Here is a 20,630-nt window from a genome sequence, read left to right on the forward strand (position 1 = left end):
TGTCGATTTACGAGAATCTCTATCAGTCTGAAAGTCGGAGTCTGTGTATCCTATAAGTATCAAATACTTATCTCTTGAGCATGTAATCCCTCATTCTCCAAAGATACTTGAGGATCATTTTGACCGTCGTCCAGTGTTCTAATCCTAGATTGGACTGATAACAACTGACAATCCCTATTGCATAGCAAATGTCGGGTCTGGTACACAACATTGCATACATTAAGCTTCCAATTGCTGAAGCATAGGGAATCCGTCTCATTTCCTTAACCTCTTGAGGTGTCTTAGGACTTTGATCCTTAGACAATACAATTCCATGCCTGAAGGGTAACAAACCCCTTTTGGAATCCTGCATCCTGTACCTGACCAACATTTGATCTATGTACAATTCCTGAGACAAGGCTAACCACTTGTTCTTACGATCCCAAATGATCTGGATCCCTAGAACGTACTGAGCCTCACCCAAATCTTTCATTTGGAATTGGGCGGCTAGCCACTTTTTAATGTTAGTCAGAAACCCTATATCATTCCCATTGAGTAGGATATCATCCACATACAGTACTAGGAAAGTTACTGAGTTGTTAATGATTTTCTTGTAAACACAAGGCTCATCAATGTTCTGATCACAGCCAAACAATTTGACCACGCTGTCAAATCTAATGTTCCACGATCTAAACGCTTGTTTCATCCCATAAATGGACCTATTAAGCTTGCAAACCATTTGCTCTTGATCTAGAATAATGAACCCCTCTAGATGAGCCATGTAGATGGTCTCTTCAAGATTGCCATTGAAAAAGGTAGTCTTGATGTCCATTTGCCATATCTCATAATCATAAAATGTGGCTATGGATAGGAGTATCCTGATAGACTTCAACATGACAACATGTGAGAAAGTTTCCTCATAGTCCACTCCCTCGACCTAGGTATAACTCTTTTCCACGAGTCTAGCATTAAAGGTTTGCACCTTTTCATCTACACCTGATTTTTGCATGCAGATCCAATTACACCCTATAGGTTTTACCCCATCAGGCAGATCCACAAGTTCCCAGACGTTATTGAAGTACATAGACTCCATTTTTTGGTTCATTACCTCAATCCACTCACCCTTGTCAAGATCCTCCACTCCTTTCTTAAAAGACAATGGATCCTCGACCCCATCATTAGAAATGACGTTCTGGGCTTTAGTCAAACCCATGTAGCATTCCAGTGGGTTCATAACCCTCCACTATGTCGAGGCAATCTCAACTGTTGAGTTGGTTGACTAGATGAATCGACCTCAAATACTCTTGTTGATTTGTTAGTATGTTCAACAACTTTTGTTGAACCCTCAGTAGTCTCACTAGAAGTCTCACGTAAAAAAAGCTTACTTCGTGGTTTATGATCCCAGATGTGGTCTTCTTCTAAGAAGATAGCATTTGTAGAAATAAACACTTTATTCTCACTCGAATCATAGAAGTATGCACCCCTTGTTTCGCTACGATAGCCTATAAAGAGCAAACTTTCGAACGCGGATCCAACTTCTTTGGGTTAGTCACAAGCACATGGGTCGGACATCCCCAAATCCTAAAGTGGTGTAAACTATCTTTACGGCCTCTCCACAGCTCAAAAGTTGTTTCAGAAACACTTTTCGAGGGAACGTTGTTCAGAATATAACATGTAGTTGCCACTACAAAAACCCCAAAACGAGTCTGGAAAATGAGCATAACTCATCATAGACTTAACCATGTCCAACAAGGTTCTGTTTCTTCTTTCCGATATACCATTCTGCTAAGGTATACCCAGGGCTGAGCGTTGAGACGTAATTCCATGTTCTATCATACTTCCACACGATCAGATCGTAGTGTTTTTATCTTTTACCTAACAAGTTTTGAACTTCAGCCTTAAACTCTAACTTGTCAAGGACTTAAAACTTACGTTGTATTAGGTAGAGATACCCGTACCTTGAATAATCATCTATAAAAGCAATGAAATATTCATACCCATCTCGAGCTCTAACACTAAATAGACCACACAGGTCTAAATGTATAAGCTCCACTGCTTCCTTGGCTCTGTAACCTTTTCCAGTAAAAGGTCGTTTGGTCATCTTGCCTTCAAGGCATGATTACACACCTGTAAGGAGTTTTCTTTTAAACTTTTTAAAAGTCCACATTTCACCAACTGCTTAATCCTATTGAGGTTGATGTGACCTAACCATAGATTTCAAAGATGGGCATTTTCCTTAGAAGAAACCGTTAAAGTTTAGCTGTTGTCGTCGTACTGAACATTTCAATATTAAACAAGGTCTTTATGACTAACGGTCTTAGTACATATAAGTTATTTTCCATTGAACCAAAACCATCTCCATTCCATTCTTGAAAATAAACACTTTACTCTTAGAAAAGGAGACGATATAACCTTGTTCAATTAGACAAGAAACCGAGATTAAGTTCCTCTTGATATAAAGAACTACAAAAACATTATCCATAACAGATAACGTTTATTGACCAAAAATAACTTCAGCCTACTCTAGCACGACCACTTGATGAAATGGGGAGGGAAGTGGGAAAATGGCCGAGACTACTGGAAGGATTCCTCTTTGGATAATAGGTGGCTAGGAGATGACTCTTTTTAGGCAGTCTACTTACTTCAGTTAATACCATTTTACAGTGACTCTTTTCCTTTTGCAGTCAGTTCAGTTTAGGCTTAGGCTTATGCCAGTGTGTGATGGCTTTTTGGTCCCTTTCGTCCAGTGGTTAGGACATCGTCTTTTCATGTCGAAGACACGGGTTCGATTCCCGTAAGGGATAGGTACTCATTCCCGGCCGCTTTCTCTTAGTGTTCATTGCTGAGTGATCGCTCGCTATCTGACTGGAAAAGGTGGTCCCGGAAGCTTCCTCTCTCCCAGCAAGCGAACCTAGTTTCCACCAAGCCAGATGTACCCGATTTAGTGATGACACATACGGTACTATCCCATTTGTTGGCTTAGAGCCTGATGCTTAGTTTGCTTCTAACTTAGTACTGATCTATTGTTATTATAAGATTTGCTTTCTTAGTGCTGACACCTTCGTATACTGATCTTACAATGAACGGCAGAAGAAGCTATTTGACAGTAATCTATAAGGAACTTCAGAAAAAGACTGGAAAGTCAGGAGTATTTCGTACTTTTCTAGTCTCTGACCGAACTCCCTACTCTTTTAGATTGTATCTTGGAAGCGTCGATGTTAAAGATCTCTTCTCTTGTGGCTTGACTGCTATCCTTTCAGCAAAGAAAATAGTACTTCCACGGGGAACTCCCCTAACAAAGCTTACTTGGATTTAGTCTTTCCATTGTGGACCTACACATATTAGTACAGTATACCGGGTCCCCGACCAGAACCACACGTGCAAGTTTCCCTGCATGTGGCTCGTCCGTGCTTTCCGAGGCTGCCTGTGACTCAGCATGGGCAAAGGAGGCAAAACTGCACAATTTCGTGTTCAGAACATTGTCCGAGTGAATAGGCAGCACCTACCATGCAAAGCTTTCTTGAAGAGGCTGGGCTGGTTCCTTTTCTAGCCCGCCAACAATTTGATTTAGATGTTTGGGGCAAGCCCCAGGAAGGTGTTGGCTTCCAGCTCCATCTCGGCCGGCATTCTGCTCTTCGAGGGGGTGGAGTCCTGTTGCGAACTACTCATTGCTGTGTTGCCCCAATCTAAGGAAGGGCTTTTGGTGAGGAGCATTGTTTTGAGGGAGGGAAAGCGTGGTTGACAAGCCACTTCGAGGAGGGGACTAGACTGGAGTGCTTTCATCAAATGATGCATGTGGGCTGAGCCATTCCCACCCCAAGTGGTGGCCCGATTCGGCCTGGTCGGAAAGAGATTCACATAGGGACTCTAACGTTACGGGAATCTCTTTCTATGTTAGCGGAGGGAGCGGGCTTTCCTATGAATAGTCCCGCTGTGGCCTCTGACCGTCCGTCCCATCTCATCTTTCTTTGGCTATACTTGTATGTAGCCAGCCATGTTAGCTTCACATGAGAGTTTAGCCTTTAGAAAAAGGCTCTCACTCATCAGTCAGCTCGGCCCCTTTCCTATTCCGCTTTGCCGCCTATTAAGAGAATAGGTCCCGTTGAAGCGGCCCGCCGCCTTTATTCATCTATACCAGCTGCCACGCACGACCCAATAGGAACGATTTCAGCGCCCCTCTCTAGATAAGAAGCAGAACGCGCCATCACCTACAGCCCTTTCTTTCCTCTGTCGGGGACTTCCACGAAATGAAAACAGGCGGCATCGTCATATGCTCGACATTTGTTGCCTGGTTTATATCCCGGAGTACTGCTATGGCCGATCTGTCACCCAATTCGGTTCGGTATTGCATTCTCTAAGGGGTTTGGGCCTGAGTTGAGGCTATTGGATCTTGATCTCTCAACTGACTTAGCTTGGGCATAGTTGGTCGAAAGGTTTGAGTTTATTCGTGGGTTGACGGTGAGGAAAAGGCGTAGGTTGGCCTGGCTTTGGCTTGCTCTAGTCATTATGGCGATTAATGATCCCAATGCAAACAATAAGTCAGAGTCCCTTAAAAAACTCCCAGTGTATAAAGGAATGTTCGGGCCCCCTAGTCGTCGCGAACCCCACTTAGCGTAATATGGAGGTACTTATAGCGGGCTTTGAGGGATTGGTTGTGAGCAAGGAAGCGTTGAGTTGGGCGCACCTGGAGATATCAGAAGTGAGAATGCTGACATGAGTAACGAGAAATCCTGTGAAAAACACGGTCGCCTGCCGGTGGAAGGCTTTCTGCGGAGGGCATCTGGAATTGTCTGTTTCGGTATTCACTCTTGTAAACGGTCGCAAACGCTCACTGTCTACGACCCTTCTTTCTTTTATTCATATTCAATATCCCGGTTATCTTTTTAGTGAATATCTCCCATGCTTGGTTAATCGATTGAAGTACAGGTGCTTCGGTCAGCATGCATGACTAGGTGCTAAAGAGGTGCTAAAGAAATAGAAGCTTTTTATGCTCAAATTACATCAGCAGGATCAACTTTAGGTATTGGAAATTGGTAAAGCATGACTAACGTCCTCAATCCGTCAATCCAATCAATACCGCTTCCCCTCTTTGATTCAAGATAGCTACTTTTATTTTATTCAAGGGGGGGCGAATACCTTGCTTGTAAGTAACATAATTTTTTTCTTCCTAGGTTGTCAACTAGAAGGGTGATTCAAAGAGATGGCAGTGCTCAATTCAAGGGTAAGCTTGTATCCGGCTTATGTCTAGCTAAAAGAGGGCGTAGATAAGAGGAGAGGGTGGGATACGAAGTCGGGCATCTAGGTGCAATCCTCCATCTATGTAGTCAACAACTTATGATGGTTCAGAGCTGGTTGCTAAACCCTTGAGATGACTTCGTTATCCAAAAGATCTTGTTCATGTCTTGCTCTTTGCCCACGTCGAAAAGAGGCAGGTGATCATCGGGGGTGAACAAGAATTGGGGATCGGATGCGGGCGAAATTCCCGCCAATGGCTGAGATGTTCAGTCGACTCCCTCCCCATTTGTGGGGGTCCGTACCCTACGAGTGAGAAGAAAAGGGAGGAGGAAAGAGGCCCTGGCGAACCGTCATAATTAGTGAACAAGTGTAAGCTTCGCTGCCCGACAGTATGGAGTACTGACCACACCGAGGGACAGGCCCTGAAGCGAAGGACAGGAACGAGCGGAATCAATGTGTTCAAATTTCTGGCCTTGCACCGACCATCTAATGGAACATGGACTAAACGGCCACTGCCAGAAAGGGGCCTTCGGTGAGGAATGAAATAGCTCGACTGAAAGGAGAGGGACGAGACTTTCTATCAGGAATGAAATAGCTCGACTGAAAGGAGAGGGACGAGACTTTCTATCGCTTGCGCTTGCTTTTCACTCGAAAGACAACGGTCTCTCTCTTCTATAAATATAAAGCGAAGCAAAGCCGCATGGCGCTTCAGTGAAGAAAGCTCAATAAACACAGACGAACACGATGCAGGGCATAGCATAAATGAGACCGTTGAAGGTCGTTTCATCGATTCTTCAACATTTTCAATAAATAGATCGACCCGGTATGGAAGATACAAAGGAATTGAATCAGAGTAGTACCAGCCATACCGATGTTGGATCCGGAGTAAAATATTCAACCTGGATTCCGCATTTGACTTTTTCTTTGATTTCTTCTCTAACAAGTCAATCCTCATATGGGGATTGAATCGGCTAAAATCAGGCTGGATGGTTAACCCGCTTTCAATGAAGAACTAGGTTCAAGTCCCTTCTTACTTATCTTCTTTTTTAGAACCGTCGAAGAACATTTGCCAATCATGAGGAGTTTCGTCTTCTTCTTTGCCTACCGCTAATAGAATAGCTTCTTCCGGGAAATGCAGCTAGCTTGCCCCTAGATCGACATAAAAGGGAGTTTATTACGGATACCAACCCTTTTTTTGATACTAATCCTCCCTAGTAGGGCTTGTAAAAGCATCTGGGAAGGGAAAAGACTGAAGGATTATGAAATTCCCTCACACTCGCGGCACTATGAAAGGCATCTAGGAAGAGCAGATACCTTATTCAAACCTATAGGTATAGGAAGAGAACTTGCCCACAGCAATAGTTGAAACACCCTCACTAGTACCGACTCGAAGAGTCAAGTATCCCTGTGGCAACATTTGCCAGGAACTAAATCCTTGATAAGAGGAAAGTAGCACTTGAATCAAGGATCTAAGAAGAATCATCATTCTCTACCAAACACATCTCTAAGACCAATAAATCATATTTACTGTCTTTAGACATCCTTCTCTTTTGGAGAATAGGGGATTAGCTTCAGAACCTAAATAAGCTCCAAGTTCCATGTCAGAGGGCACATCTCGTCGATGAATTTTAACAGAGTCAGCAACACTTGTTTTCTCTTCCTGGAGATTAACTTGGGAACTGACATTACTTGTATTGTCATCCATCCCTTTATGCTCAAAAAGTAAGAACACACATTCAAACAATTCTTACAATGAGTCCATGATGTCACGTGCAATGACCATGTTCTCAACCCTTTCGGCCAAAACATCAGGTATGCCAGCCAAAATGTGAAGTCGGGCCAATGAATTAGCCTTCATCCACACCTCATATGCATTATGAACAATTCGCAGTGCATTAAGTGTTAGGACTTCCTCAACCATGAAAAACCCAAGGTCGTTTACCACGAAATATGTTTTGAGGACTCTTTTCATTGTATGTAATCGGTCAAACTAGAGGCATTTAACAGAAAATCAAACATGTTGTTGAAAAAATAAAACACTTGACCTACGTTAGATTTTAGCAAATACTCGTTGACAACATACAACATCCAATATGGCTTAGCAAAACTGAAATGAACCTCATGTGACATCTAGTTTCACAATGACATTTCAAAGGTTTAGGACAAAAGCCACCAAAAGGTAGTTAGTTTATCCCTCCTCTGAATTGAGACATTTTCAACCAGCCATTAATACCATAACAACTCTTGCTTCTATAACGACTAGCCATCATTGATTTGGTCAAGAAATCATTAACTTACTTAATAATTTTCTGTAAGTGTTACCCAACATTTTAGGCCCTAGAGTTCCGCCCCAAGCAGCCAATCCAAAGGAAAAAATTTCAATTGGGGCAAAAACTAAAGTGACCCTATCCATTTCTGAAGTTCACCTTGATATTGACCAACTACAGAAAACCCATCCGAAGAGGGACACTCCCACGGCGCCACAAAGGAGTGCAAAAATGATCTCACGGTTTGAACCAATGAAGGAGACCACAGGACGTGTTAACACACACTCTTCACCCACTTACTATAAACATTCTCTCCATCCACCTTGATATTTACTTGTGCAAACACCATCTGAAGGTGGATTCTTCCAGGGCACCACGAGGTCAAGCATGAATCTCACAGTGTGAATATTCAGGGAGAAACGTGAGTGGAATCATTGACATATCATATATATCTTTTCCTCCCACTGAGTATTTTATAACTTAGGGTTTAGTTTACATAGAAAAAACATGGCTAAGGATTTTAACTAAGTGACTTTTTAGGTTTGCCCAAGAGTAACATTTACCTTGGAAAGTTGAACAATTTTGGTCATCATCTCTTAAACTTTTTAACGAAGTCTTCGACCAACTATCGCATGCTTGTATAAAACCTATCTAATGCACCTTTCCAGGTAGGTTCCCAGGTAAGGGTGTTCCGTTTCCATCAGCTTAAGTATCCCAACCTATACAGAACTCGCCTTAGACAAAAGGTTCTTTATGGATAGATTTAATACAATTTTAATCTTTTATGCCAATCAATTTAATCCTATTAAACCGATTTTAAAAAATTAAACTTAAGTTGCTAATCTCATTAGAATCTTGAACTTAGGTCTAACTCAATCCAATTTTAAAACCCTTAAACATGAGTTCGACTAAGTTTGCATGCAACTCTTTCTTATCGAGTCCTAATTTCTATTATAACGCCTATAACAGAAACAACCAAAACCATCCACAATGCGAAGCAAACACATACAAGGCATTCATAACTTTTATAAATTAGCCTAAGTGTCATGCTCTATGCATTGTTCATTCATTGCTCTTCTTATATAACACTTATATAACCAAGCAATGAACCAAGCAAAATATGCTTCCATTCACCCTTATACTATAACGCTTATAATATAAAGATGAACCATGAATATGTTTACTGCATGCATAAATATAACTCTTATATTTTATGATGCGTACACATGCTCTCTTGTAATTTCATCATGCATATTATAACACTTATAATACATGATGCATGAATAGATGCACAACCTAAGGTGGGTTTTAAATCTATATGTCATACACTATGCTATATAAACCACATACATTTCATGTATATTAAATCAAAGTTGATGAACTGGGATAATTTGCCTCAAATCCTCAAAAACAAATCTAACTATTACAATTGCAAAGAGTCTCTGGTTCAAACAGGCAAACCGAATCTTGAACCGTCCAAGCGAAGGAACGTGTCTCCTTTGATCGTGTACCAACTCTGAGTGATCGCCTACAAAAAAAAGTAAACGCTTCACTCAATCATTTACTAGCGCCTCAAGAGCTAAGCAATCATGTACCTTTTACTATGCGATGAAGTGTGAGGTACTCGATCGTGCAGCGCGCAACGCATAACGAAAACTTTAAACAATCGTCTAAATGACAACAATGTGGCGAAGCACAATTGTCTAAACGATCGCTGAGCGAGCACCAAAGTATCATATACCGCGTGATCGTGTAGTAAGTGACTATGCGATGAGGCATGCTAACTACACGATTGTTTAGTGCGCGTGCATTTTATTAAACGATAAGCATCATATGCTCCCACTCGATCGTTTACCTCCAGCATCCACGCAATCGGGCAACCAATGCTACACGATAGAGTAAACACATTACCCCATCTATTAGCATAAGCTAAATGATCGTTTAGTAAATACTTCACGATCACGTAGAAAAATCTACACGATTGGTTAGCCAAATCCCAACGATCGTTTACCTTAGGCTACACGATACGGCTGATGCGTTATTTTATGCGGTGAAATAATGAAAGGAATTGCGGTGATAGAAAATGCGTTGTGCAACAAGTTCTCTCGACAGAACCCATGTATAGATCCTACTGAGATTCCTGGTAAGCCTAGGGTCGAACTCAGGGACCAAGGAAAACAATATGCGGTAATAACTTTTAGATTACTTTGCGGTAATCAATAAATCAAAGAGTTGTTCTATTGTTGTTTACAATATAAATGTATGCGGCGGAGTTAAGAAAAGAGTTAATACTACGGAAGATGCGATGAATATGCAAGGAACTGGTTGAGAAGGCGTTCAGCTAACACTTCCTAGGATTGTGTTCATGTTATCTGATCATGTTACATACATACAATAAAAAATCATCACTCAACGCAAATGCTATGGCTTCTAGTTTTAGAATGCATGCGATATATACGATGATGTTTATAGGACTTACACATAAGCCTCTATTCTTGTCTATTCGATGACAATTGACATTCACACATACAAGGCGACCGCATAATACTATATCCTATCTCTAGGGTGCATGCGATGCATGTTGACAAATAAAGCTTATCTATAATTATTCATCTCTTGCTTATGCAGATCTAGTCTTCCTCTCTCGAGTCTAGATTCTAACCTAGATCTCTCAAGTCTTAGGTTCTTTCTTTAGACTCTCTCTCGAGTAGCTCTAAAGGGGTGATGGGTGCAACATAAGACAAGATGATCGCATACAATGAAAATCCAAGGTCATGTTAGCTAAGTTCTTCTCAACCACTACTCTTGCGTGTTTTTAAGAGAGTGAACAAATGTAGATAAGCAAGTTCATTTTAGAGATATAATTGAAATACATTATAACAATGCGGAATAAGAATAAAAAGCCTGGGAGCAATCTCTTGCTTCCCATGGCTTTTACACTGTTCTTCTCTACTCTGGTCAAAAGATAATCTTGCTCTCGCAAGAGTCAGCCCTCTCTCTGTTTTTCCACACCTTCTAGGTTCTCACTCGAGTTGACCAGAGCGATCTTCCGGCATCTCTTCCCTTCTCTCGCTCCACCTTCTAAAGATAGGAAAACTATGAAAAGGCTAAGTATCTATAGGGAAAATTCTCTAACTAAATGAACTCCTGAAGGTGGCCTTTGGTATTTATAGAGCTACGGGGTGAAAGGCTTCTTCTCTCTTGTGATTGCACGAATGGGATGGCATTAATTCTCTATCTGAAGCGTCGAATATTTGTCACTAAAAAGTTAAGTGTACTTGCTACAGTAGGTAGTTAACAGCTTGTCAACTTAATTCGGAATCGACCATCATCAGTTTTCTGTCTCATCGTGATTTATTACACTTTTCACCTAGATGTGCCCACCAAGATGTGACTGCTCTATGCGGTAACCTTCTTGAGCAGATATTCGCGAGCGCAGATGATCGCATAGCCTTGCGTTAACGCAATCTCTTAATGCACAGATATAGTCTTACGTTAACGTAATCTCTTATTGTGCTCGGCCGTTGATTTCTTTGGATCACATTATCCGCCTTCCGTCAACGCATATTCTGCACAAAATTACATAAGTTAACTGTTTTAATGTGATGGACACATGCGATCGTAATATTGTGAAATTAATGCTTTTGGATGCAATATTGTATATTTTTATCAATGAAAGCCTGCATTGTTTTATAACTTTGCGTTGTAATAACGTGCATTTCTGCCCGTTATCAACGACCAACTCTTGGTCTTCTTTCTCGCTGAGAACCGCATCTCCATGCTTCGAAACTTCATCACGAACGACACAACAAACTCAAACACTTTGAATTATAGACTCGATTACTTGTTAATTATGCCCAAAAACACAAGTGCCCTTACAAATTAACACTTTGTAATCGAAAAGAAAGCATTAAATAGAAGTAATTAACCTGTAAACATTCATCAACATCCATCCACAAAAGCATTTAACACTTAAACACAATGCAGAAAACCTACCACGACTATAAAAGAACATCAAAACAACCTGGCTCTAATACCAATTGAAGGAAATCAAACATGAGCATTTCCTTAAGCAGTGGAATGATCGTTCTAAAATCTATTCAAAATTGAATATACATAATTATAGTACACAAACAGAAACATATTGGTCATGCAACAACTAGAAATTATAATATGCTTACAAATAATCAAGCGATAGAGTATCATACCTTTGAAGACTCATTCTTCAAACTCCCTCGATCACGAACGCTCGAACAGTCTCCAAGAAAGAAATACACGAATGCTCGAAAATAATGACCACAACACAGCATGATCAACAACGAATACGAACCCAACGATCTCAAAGATCATGAACCCAAAGAATGGCCTCCAAAACTCGAACTCTATCAAATTGAGTGAGGACACCACCACAATGGTTACATTGGTATTCTCGGTGTGAGAATCCAGAACTGTATGGACTTGGTTAGAGGAAGAGACTAGAAGAACAAAAATCGTGTAGACGATTGAGCAAGTGGGAGATGAGAAGTGTCTATCGTAAGATGAATGCTCAATCGTGTAGAAGAAGGTGACCTATCATATAGATAATGCCATACGATCGTTTAACTACGACCAGCTGAGTGAACTATCGTATAGTGAGACTCCACGATCGTTTAGTCTCTCTATGAGCTATCATTTATTGAAACGATTTCACTAAATAGCATTTCGTGAGTTTCTTTCCATAATAGCAACTCTAAATTTAGAAAAACAGTTTTTCTTTTATCTCACGGTTACCATAAAACCAACAATAACGTCCCACTCAATTGGTTATTAGAGAAAAAGAGATAATTTTCCAATAATTAATATTATTATAAATAAATATGATAATAACTTACCATATTATATTTATAACCTATAGTTTTAATATTTCATCACATGAAACATATAAACCATAGTTCTTTTTCTATTTTATGGTACTTAATGTAAATCACATTTACATTAATCCTCCACTTGATGTATCTCATACATCACACCGATTATATCATATATAATTTAATTTCCTCTTGTCAATTTGAACATTTCAAATCAACACCAAGAACTGATTCTCAACATGAATCCATTGAGCTACCAAGGGGACCTTATGAACCTATAGCTTAAAGCTCCAACGGTACATGAATAACTTACTAAACTCTTTAGTCACAGGATCAAGCATCCGTTAAGTGTCAGACACTATATTAAAAACTGACAGCTGCTCTCTTCTTACTACAGATATATTTTTTGTCCATATCAACCAATCAATAGTGTAATAACCCTTCACAGATCGCTCGTAAGTACAATTTGGCCAATTTACCATTACGCCTCTGTAGTTACATCTAGCTTCTTAAGTACCATTGATCGCTCTAATGAACATAAGTCATAGTCCTACTATGACTGAGTCCTCTCTTCCAAAGAGAGGTTGTGGCCACTATATTCAAGACCCAGAATCAGCCTTTAAGGGAGTAATCTATCTACTTACCCCTGCTTTAGGGAATGAGTGAATTCCATCTTGTCTAACTGAGTTCCCAGCTCCTAAATTAGACAAATCACCAAAAAGGTAGGCTTGTTTAGTTGGCAATCTGGCCACTCTCACCCACTAATCAAAGGGTTGCCCTTAAAGGCAAAAGTTCCCAAAACAATTAGGATTGAGGTCATGTCACCTATGGTCACTTACGATTAAGAGACTATTCATCTAGTGGTCCGGTCTTGTACAAACTCTTTATATAAGACACCCCCACTCGCATGTCTCCACATGAATGGTCAGGATCTACCATCCTTCGTAGTTCACAACACTTGCAAACCTCTACAAAGCGGATCATATACGTAGTGTCACTAGAATCAGGTGTCCCTCCTTAATCTTTATACTACAGACCATTTTAGGTTAGCACTTAAGGCATGACCCACTTGTATATCTCATACACATACCTAAGTTTACATACAATAACCATAGAGCTTTATTTATTGGATATGAGTAAATGCAAAATAAAATAACTCTTATTTTATTCATAACAATGTGTACAGTTTACAAACTACAAGAACTTCTCTTAACATTTTTTTTACAAATAAGGTTTTATCAACTTCTCCTCTATTATAATTATTATTTACATGAAATTGAATCAAACGTTCACACTAGGCTCTAAGTGCCTGTTTGAGCCCATAGAGGGCCTTGTGGAGTTTATCACAAAATTAGGATGAGAAGAATCCACAAATCCTTTGGGATGCTCAACATACACTTTCTCATTCAGATATCCATTCAGGAAGGCACTCTTTACATCTATCTGATACAGTTTAAATTTTAGAAGATAAGATATTGAGAGTAGAAGTCTGATAGCCTCTAGTCTTGCAACTAGAGCAAAGGTTTCATCAAAATCCACACCTTCGATTTAGATATACACCTAAGCAACTAATCTTGCTTTATTTCTAGTGACATTGTCATTCTCGTTAGACTTGTTCTTGAATAGCCATTTTCTACCGATCACATTAATTGATTTTGGCCGAAAAACATAGTTCAGATATTATTTCTCACAAATTGTCTAAACTCTTCTTGCATGGAATTCACTCAACATTCATCTACAATAACTTCTTTAACATTTCTTGGTTCAATAGAAGAGGTGAAGCAAATATTAGCGTTCATCTCTAGATAATCAACTTTATCTTTCTTCATGGTAATCATTTCTTTATCGATATTACCAATGATGTTGCTAGGGGATGATTCTTACGAATTATACTAGATGGATGTTTGTTATTTGTTTCATTCTCTTCAAATGTTGACTTGTCCTCTATAGGGATTTCAGAAATCATGTCAGATGACATGTCAAATGACATGTTAGGGACATCTCTATTGACAAATGAAAGTGTGTTGGAATCTTCTTCTTCCATTGAATTGGACCCTGATGGGTCTGCAACATCATCAATCACTACATTAATAGACTCAATCACACAACAAGTTCATTTATTGTACACACGGTAAGCTCGACTATATCCTGAATATCCAAGAAATAGTCCTTCATTCGATTTGGATTCCATTTTTGTCTATCTTCTCTATCAACTAGAGTATAACATGTACTACCAAAGATATGAATGTATTTAACATTCTGTTTTCTCCCTCTCCATATTCCATTCTCATATTTCGAGATAAAACCGATCATGCTGCAAATGATTCAGAATGTGGGACAATTCGGAGGATTACAGGGAGAAGACTCACACGAACATTTAACAAACTTCGCAAACATATGTAGCACATTCTCTCCATCGGGTGTAACTCAAGAAAATTTTAAACTGTATCTATTTCCTTACACATTGCAAGATGAAGCAAAAAGGTGGGCTCAAGCATTAGAGCAAGGGCGAAATTCATGAATGGGGATAGTTGGTTGATAGGTTCATGAATAGATTCTTCCCTCCATTTGTCAACGTAAAGAGGCGAAGATAAGTGTTGAATTTTGAGCAAAAGAGTTATGAATCCCTGAGCACCGCTTGGATGTGATTCTAGTAGCTAGTAAAAAACTGTCCGCATATTGGGATTCCTGATAGTATCTTGATGGAACCCTTTTACAATGGCCTAGACCCATCAACACGAGCAGTTGCTAACTCCTTTGCAGAGGAAGGATTAATGAATAAGTCATATACGGAAGGAAAGGGCATCTTGGATCGTATATCGTGACATTCTGATGAATGGATTGGTAATGGGCTTGAGGTAAGATGTCTGAAACCAGAGAGAGTAGAGAGGGCCGATATGCCAACAGACACAATGACCACGATGACATCGCTCCTCCAGACGGTGGCTAATCAGTAGAAAACTCTCTCCTAGGGAGCAGCGCATGTTAACGTGGTGACTCATATGACCACTATGGATTGCACTCAATGGGGAACAGTACATCCAACAGACGTATGCCAACAGACACAATGACCACGATGACATCGCTCCTCCAGACGGTGGCTAATCAGTAGAAAACTCTCTCCTAGGGAGCAGCGCATGTTAACGCGGTGACTTATATGACCGCTATGGATTGCATTCAATAGGTAGAAGTACATCCAGCAGACGTCTGCCCATAGGATCAACAACCCGTATATGCTATTTATGATTAATCATAGGGAAACGACCACAACCATGATTGGGGGAATCACCCAATTTTCGATTTGGAATAGAATCTCTACCACGAAGGCTATAGTTTCTATCAATTTAGTTATCAAGAGGATCAAGGCAACCCTCCGGTCTTCACAACCCCGGAATGTAGTCCAAGTGATTTTCAGGGTACACAGCCATGCGACCAACTGTTTGCATATAATACCTCTTGCAATACCTTGTCTCTGGAAACGTCACTGAAGCATTACATTGAAAAGAGCGAGGCAATGAGATAGTCGCAAGCTGACTCTCTCAAAGAATTAGAAGACCAAATAGATCAGCTTGCAAGAGAATTAAAAAAGAAAACGTCTGGTACATCACAAGGAAGTTCAGGAATATCGGGGCCAAAAGGTAAAGAACAATGTCATGCCGTGATATTGCGGAGCGGCAGAACAACAGCTCACATTGCACCGAAGGCACCAGATGCGGCATCAGTACCAGCTGAGTTAACTATTGATGATGACCAAGTACAAAATAACGAAAGCAACCCTAATTCAGAAGCAAGATTATTTACGAAAGATGAAGCTTCTGAAGACTTAAATTCTAAATCATTGCAACCTCAGACCAACAGCGCTAGCAAGTACAGGACCTCCCTAAGCAGCAAAGTGAGTAGGAAACACGCCGAAATCCTCCAACTTTCCCGTCTAGGCTGAAAAAGAAAGACGATAATAAGCAATTTCAGAGGTTCCTAGACGTTCTTCGACAGCTGCATATTAATATTCCCATAATAGAAGCATTAGAGCAGATGCCCAGCTATGTGAAATTCCTCAAGGACATTCTAGCCAACAAGAGAAAGATCGGAGAAAATGAAACAGTTACACAAACATACGAGTATAGTGCTTTATTTCAAAATAATCTCCCTACTAAAACGAAGGATCCTGGGACTTTCACATTACCCTGCACCATATGAGGGAAGATGGTTAGGAACGCATTGTGTGATTTGGGGGCGAGCATAAATTTGATGCCCTTGTCAATCGTTAAGAAGCTAGACATCGGCGAAGCCAGACCAACCACGATTACATTACAGTTAGCCAATAGATCAATAAAGCTTCCAGAGGGGAAGATAGAAGATGTTCTCGTGCAGGTAGACAAGTTTATCTTCCCCGTAGATTTCATTATATTAGATTATGAGGCAGATAGAGAAATCCCTATCATCTTAGGACGCCTATTTCTCGCCACAAGGCAAGCATTGATCGATGTACAGAAGGGAGAATTGACCATCCAGGTTGATGATCAAGAGGTAAAGTTCAACGTACTCAATGCGTTGAAATATCCAGGAGATATAGAAAATTGCCAATACATCGAGGAACTGCAAGGAGAACAGCTGTAGGAAACCCTGAAAGAAATGGAGGAGGAAGATTTTGAAGACGGCACATTAGTAGAGGAAGATTGCACCGCAATTCATGTTGAATCTAATTTCGAATCACTCGAGTTATCTGAACGAAATTCGCAGCATATTAAGCCATCCTTAGAAGAGCCTCCTCTGTTAGAGTTAAATTCGTTGCCAGTGCACTTAAAGTATGCTTACTTAGGAAGTAACGATACGTTACCAGTTATCATCTCTGCATCACTAAGTAAGGAGAAAGAAGATGCTCTCATACAGATCCTAAGAAACAATGCAAAAGCCTTAGGATAGACCTTGGCAGATATTCGAGGAATCAGTCCTTCATATTGCATGCACAAGATTCGTCTAGAGGAAGGAAAGAATGAATTAATTGAAAGACAGCATCGCTTAAACCCTGCCATGAAAAAGGTTATAAACAAAGAAATAGTGAAGTGGCTGGACGCCAGTGTCATCTACCCAATATCCGATAGTAGCTGGGAAAGCCCAGTGTAGTGTGTTCCAAAGAAAGGGGGGATGACAGTCATCACTAATGACAAGAATGAATTGGTTCCCACAAGGACAACTATGGGGTGGAGAATCTGCATGGACTATCACAAGCTAAATTTGGCCACCAAAAAAGACCACTTTCCACTCCCTTCATTGACTAATTGTTGGACAAACTTACGGGGAACGAATTTTTCTGCTTTCTTGATGGATATTCAGGGTATAACCAAATAGTAATTGCGCCAAAGGATCAGGACAAGACACCTTCACGTGACCATTTGGTACGTTCGCATTCCGACGTATGCCATTTGGACTCTGTAATGCACCAAGCACTTTTCAACAATGCACGATGACAATATTTTTCGATTACTTGGAGGAGTCAGTCGAAGCTTTCATGGATAATTTCTCAGTTTTCAGCAGTAACTATGACTCTTGTTTGACCAACCTTGAAAAAGTCTTGAAGAGATGCGTAGAAACAAATCTTGTACTGAATTAGGAAAAAGGCCACTTCATAGTGGAGGAAGGAATAGTTCTAGGTCACAAAATTTCCAAGGCGGGATTGGAAGTTGATCAAGAAAAAATCGACGCAATTTCCAAATTACCCCCACCAGCGAATGTAAAGACACTAAGGAGCTTTCTGGGTCACGCAGGATTTTATAGAAGATTTATTCGCAATTTCTCTCAGATCGCAAGACCCCTTAGTGCACTTCATGAAGTTGACCGCGAGTACAATTTTGATGATGCCTGAACTAAAGCATTTAACACATTAAAAGATGCACTTATCTCCGCTTCGATTTTTGTTGCGTCAGATTGGACGCAACACTTTGCATTAATGTGTGACGCTTGCGGATATGCTGTGGGCGCTGTTTTGAGTCAACACCGAGAAAAGGTTTTGCATCCCATTTATTATGCAAGCAAAAGACTGAACGACGCACATGAAAACTATACAACCACAGAGAAAGAAATGCTTACAGTACTATTTGCATTGGAGAAGTTTTGACAGTACCTGATCGGAACAAATGTGGTGGTGTATACAGATCACTCTACGATTAAGTATCTAATGACAAAGAAGGATACAAAACCAAGATTGATACAGTGGGTGTTGCTCCTGCAAGAGTTTGACCTAGAAATTAAAGATAGGAAGGGCATCGAGAACCAAGTCGCCGATCATTTGTCAAGACTGGAAAATTGCGAGGTTCAAAGGACATTAAAAGATATTGACGAAAGATTCCCCAATGAGTTGCTGATGGAAGTAAGCGTTAATGTTCCCTGGTATGCGGACATAGTAAACTTTATAGTTTGTGGTCAACTCCCGGATGATTATACCTATCAGCAGAAGAAGAAGATAAGACATGACGCAAAATTTTATTTCTGGGACGATCCATTCCTATATCGACAAGAACCTGATCATATAATACGTTGATGTGTCCCTGAGCATGAAGCATAGAGCATTTTAGAACTCTGTCATGAGTCCCCATATGGAGGACATTTTGGGGGGCAAAGGACTGCAACAAAAGTCTTAAAGTGCAGCTACTTTTGGCCAACTCTGTTCAAAGATGCCCATGCCCATTTTATGCAATGCGAAGGTGCCAAAGAACAGGGAATATGTCCAAAAGAAATGAAATGTCATTGACGTCAATCTTAGAAGTTGAATTATTTGATGTATGGGAAATTGACTTCATGGGCCCGTTTCCACCATCTGAAGGTCATCAATATATCCTGGTTGCAGTTAATTATGTTTCGAAATGGGTTGAGGCCATCACATATGCCGAGAACGACGCAGCCATAGTGGCGAAGTTTTTGAAAAAGAACATTTTAACGCCTTTTGGAATGCCAAGTGCCTTAATCAGCGATGAGGGCTCTCATTTCATCAATCGCATAATTGTTAACCTGCTGACTAAATTCCTTCATCCATCGAGTGGCAACTGCTTACCACACACAAACTAATGGGCATGCAGAGATTTCTAACAGAGAGATCAAAACTATCTTGGAGAAGGTAGTTAATACTACCAGGAGGGATATGTCAACCAAGCTTGACGAAGCACTATGGGCTTACCAGACTACCTACAAAATACCAATTGGCATGTCCACGTATGCCTTGGTCTTCGAAAAAGCTTGTCATCTGCCGCTTGAGCTAGAACACAAGGCAAGCTGAAGTTCGATTTAGCTAGTGCGAGAAAAGTTCGAAAGTTACAATTGAATCAGTTGATCGAATGGCGAAGGGATGCCTATGAGAATGCTAAGATATATAAGGAGAAAACCAAGAAATGGCATGACGAACGCATAAACGATCGGACATACACCGAAGGCCAGCAAGTACTGCTATTCAACGCACGTCTACGACTATTCCCTTGGAAGCTAAAATCTCGATGGTCCGGGCCATTCCGGATCAAGACCATCTTTCCTCCCGCACAGTGGAATTAACTACTTTGGATAGGAGTAGCGCATTCAAAGTCAATGGTCATCAGATCAAACCCTACTATGGGGGTGACTTCGATTGGTGCATGGACACCATTGATTTGGGCAACCAGGATTAATATGGTTGTTGGGAAAGCGATCGCGGTAACCCTAAGAACTTCTTTCAGTTAACTTTCCCATCTATGTGAATTTGCTTTCTTTATAGCTTTCTTTTACTGTTTGTCTCATTTTATGATCACTGTTTAATAGGATTAGGCCTAAATGTTCTAGAAGTTTCATATGTTTACATACATTAAATGTAGTAGCATGGATGCATGACTTTGTGAAGGTTCGATAAATCACCACAAGACCTTTTTAACTTGCATTAGGAAGAGAGGAAAATAAACTTGTATCTAACGAGAGGATGGGTGTAGTAAGTAGACAGAAGAGAAGGTATGCATCTAATACACCCAAATACATTGTGGTGAGGGGTGTGTTACACACATCTGCATCCTTTGCCCGGTCTTAATTAAAATACACTATGTTGAGGTATCCTCCAAAAATGTATTTAGTTAAGGGATGTGCTGCGAGGATTGATGCGTGTGCCCGTCCTCAGCAAAAATGTATCTGCGTTTATTGGAAGCATGACATGAATTGCGAATCATGCACCCTTTCGATTTAAATTGTAACTTCACCAAATTCTTTGACTCTTGTAACACGCATGAGAAAATTTTGTATTGCGATCATTTGTAATATATTTGCATACTTTGTTAATAGTCAATACAACCAA

The 20,630-nt window shown here is 40.3% G+C and overlaps 1 protein-coding gene and 1 non-coding gene across 2 annotated transcripts; both read left to right on the top strand.

Moving 5' to 3' along the window:
* Nucleotides 1-2,711: 2,711 nt before the first annotated feature.
* On the top strand, nucleotides 2,712-2,783 carry TRNAE-UUC. Its single transcript has one exon. It is a non-coding gene; the product is annotated as a tRNA-Glu (tRNA).
* A 13,748-nt stretch (nucleotides 2,784-16,531) lies between these two features.
* LOC120090714 lies at nucleotides 16,532-16,945 on the top strand. The gene has a single exon (XM_039048431.1). It carries the CDS (start codon nucleotides 16,532-16,534, stop codon nucleotides 16,943-16,945), a length of 414 nt encoding a protein of 137 aa, XP_038904359.1.
* Nucleotides 16,946-20,630: the final 3,685 nt, after the last annotated feature.

This window comes from Benincasa hispida, chromosome 11 (genome assembly GCF_009727055.1).
Source record: "Benincasa hispida cultivar B227 chromosome 11, ASM972705v1, whole genome shotgun sequence".
In the NCBI taxonomy this organism is placed as follows: domain Eukaryota; kingdom Viridiplantae; phylum Streptophyta; class Magnoliopsida; order Cucurbitales; family Cucurbitaceae; genus Benincasa; species Benincasa hispida.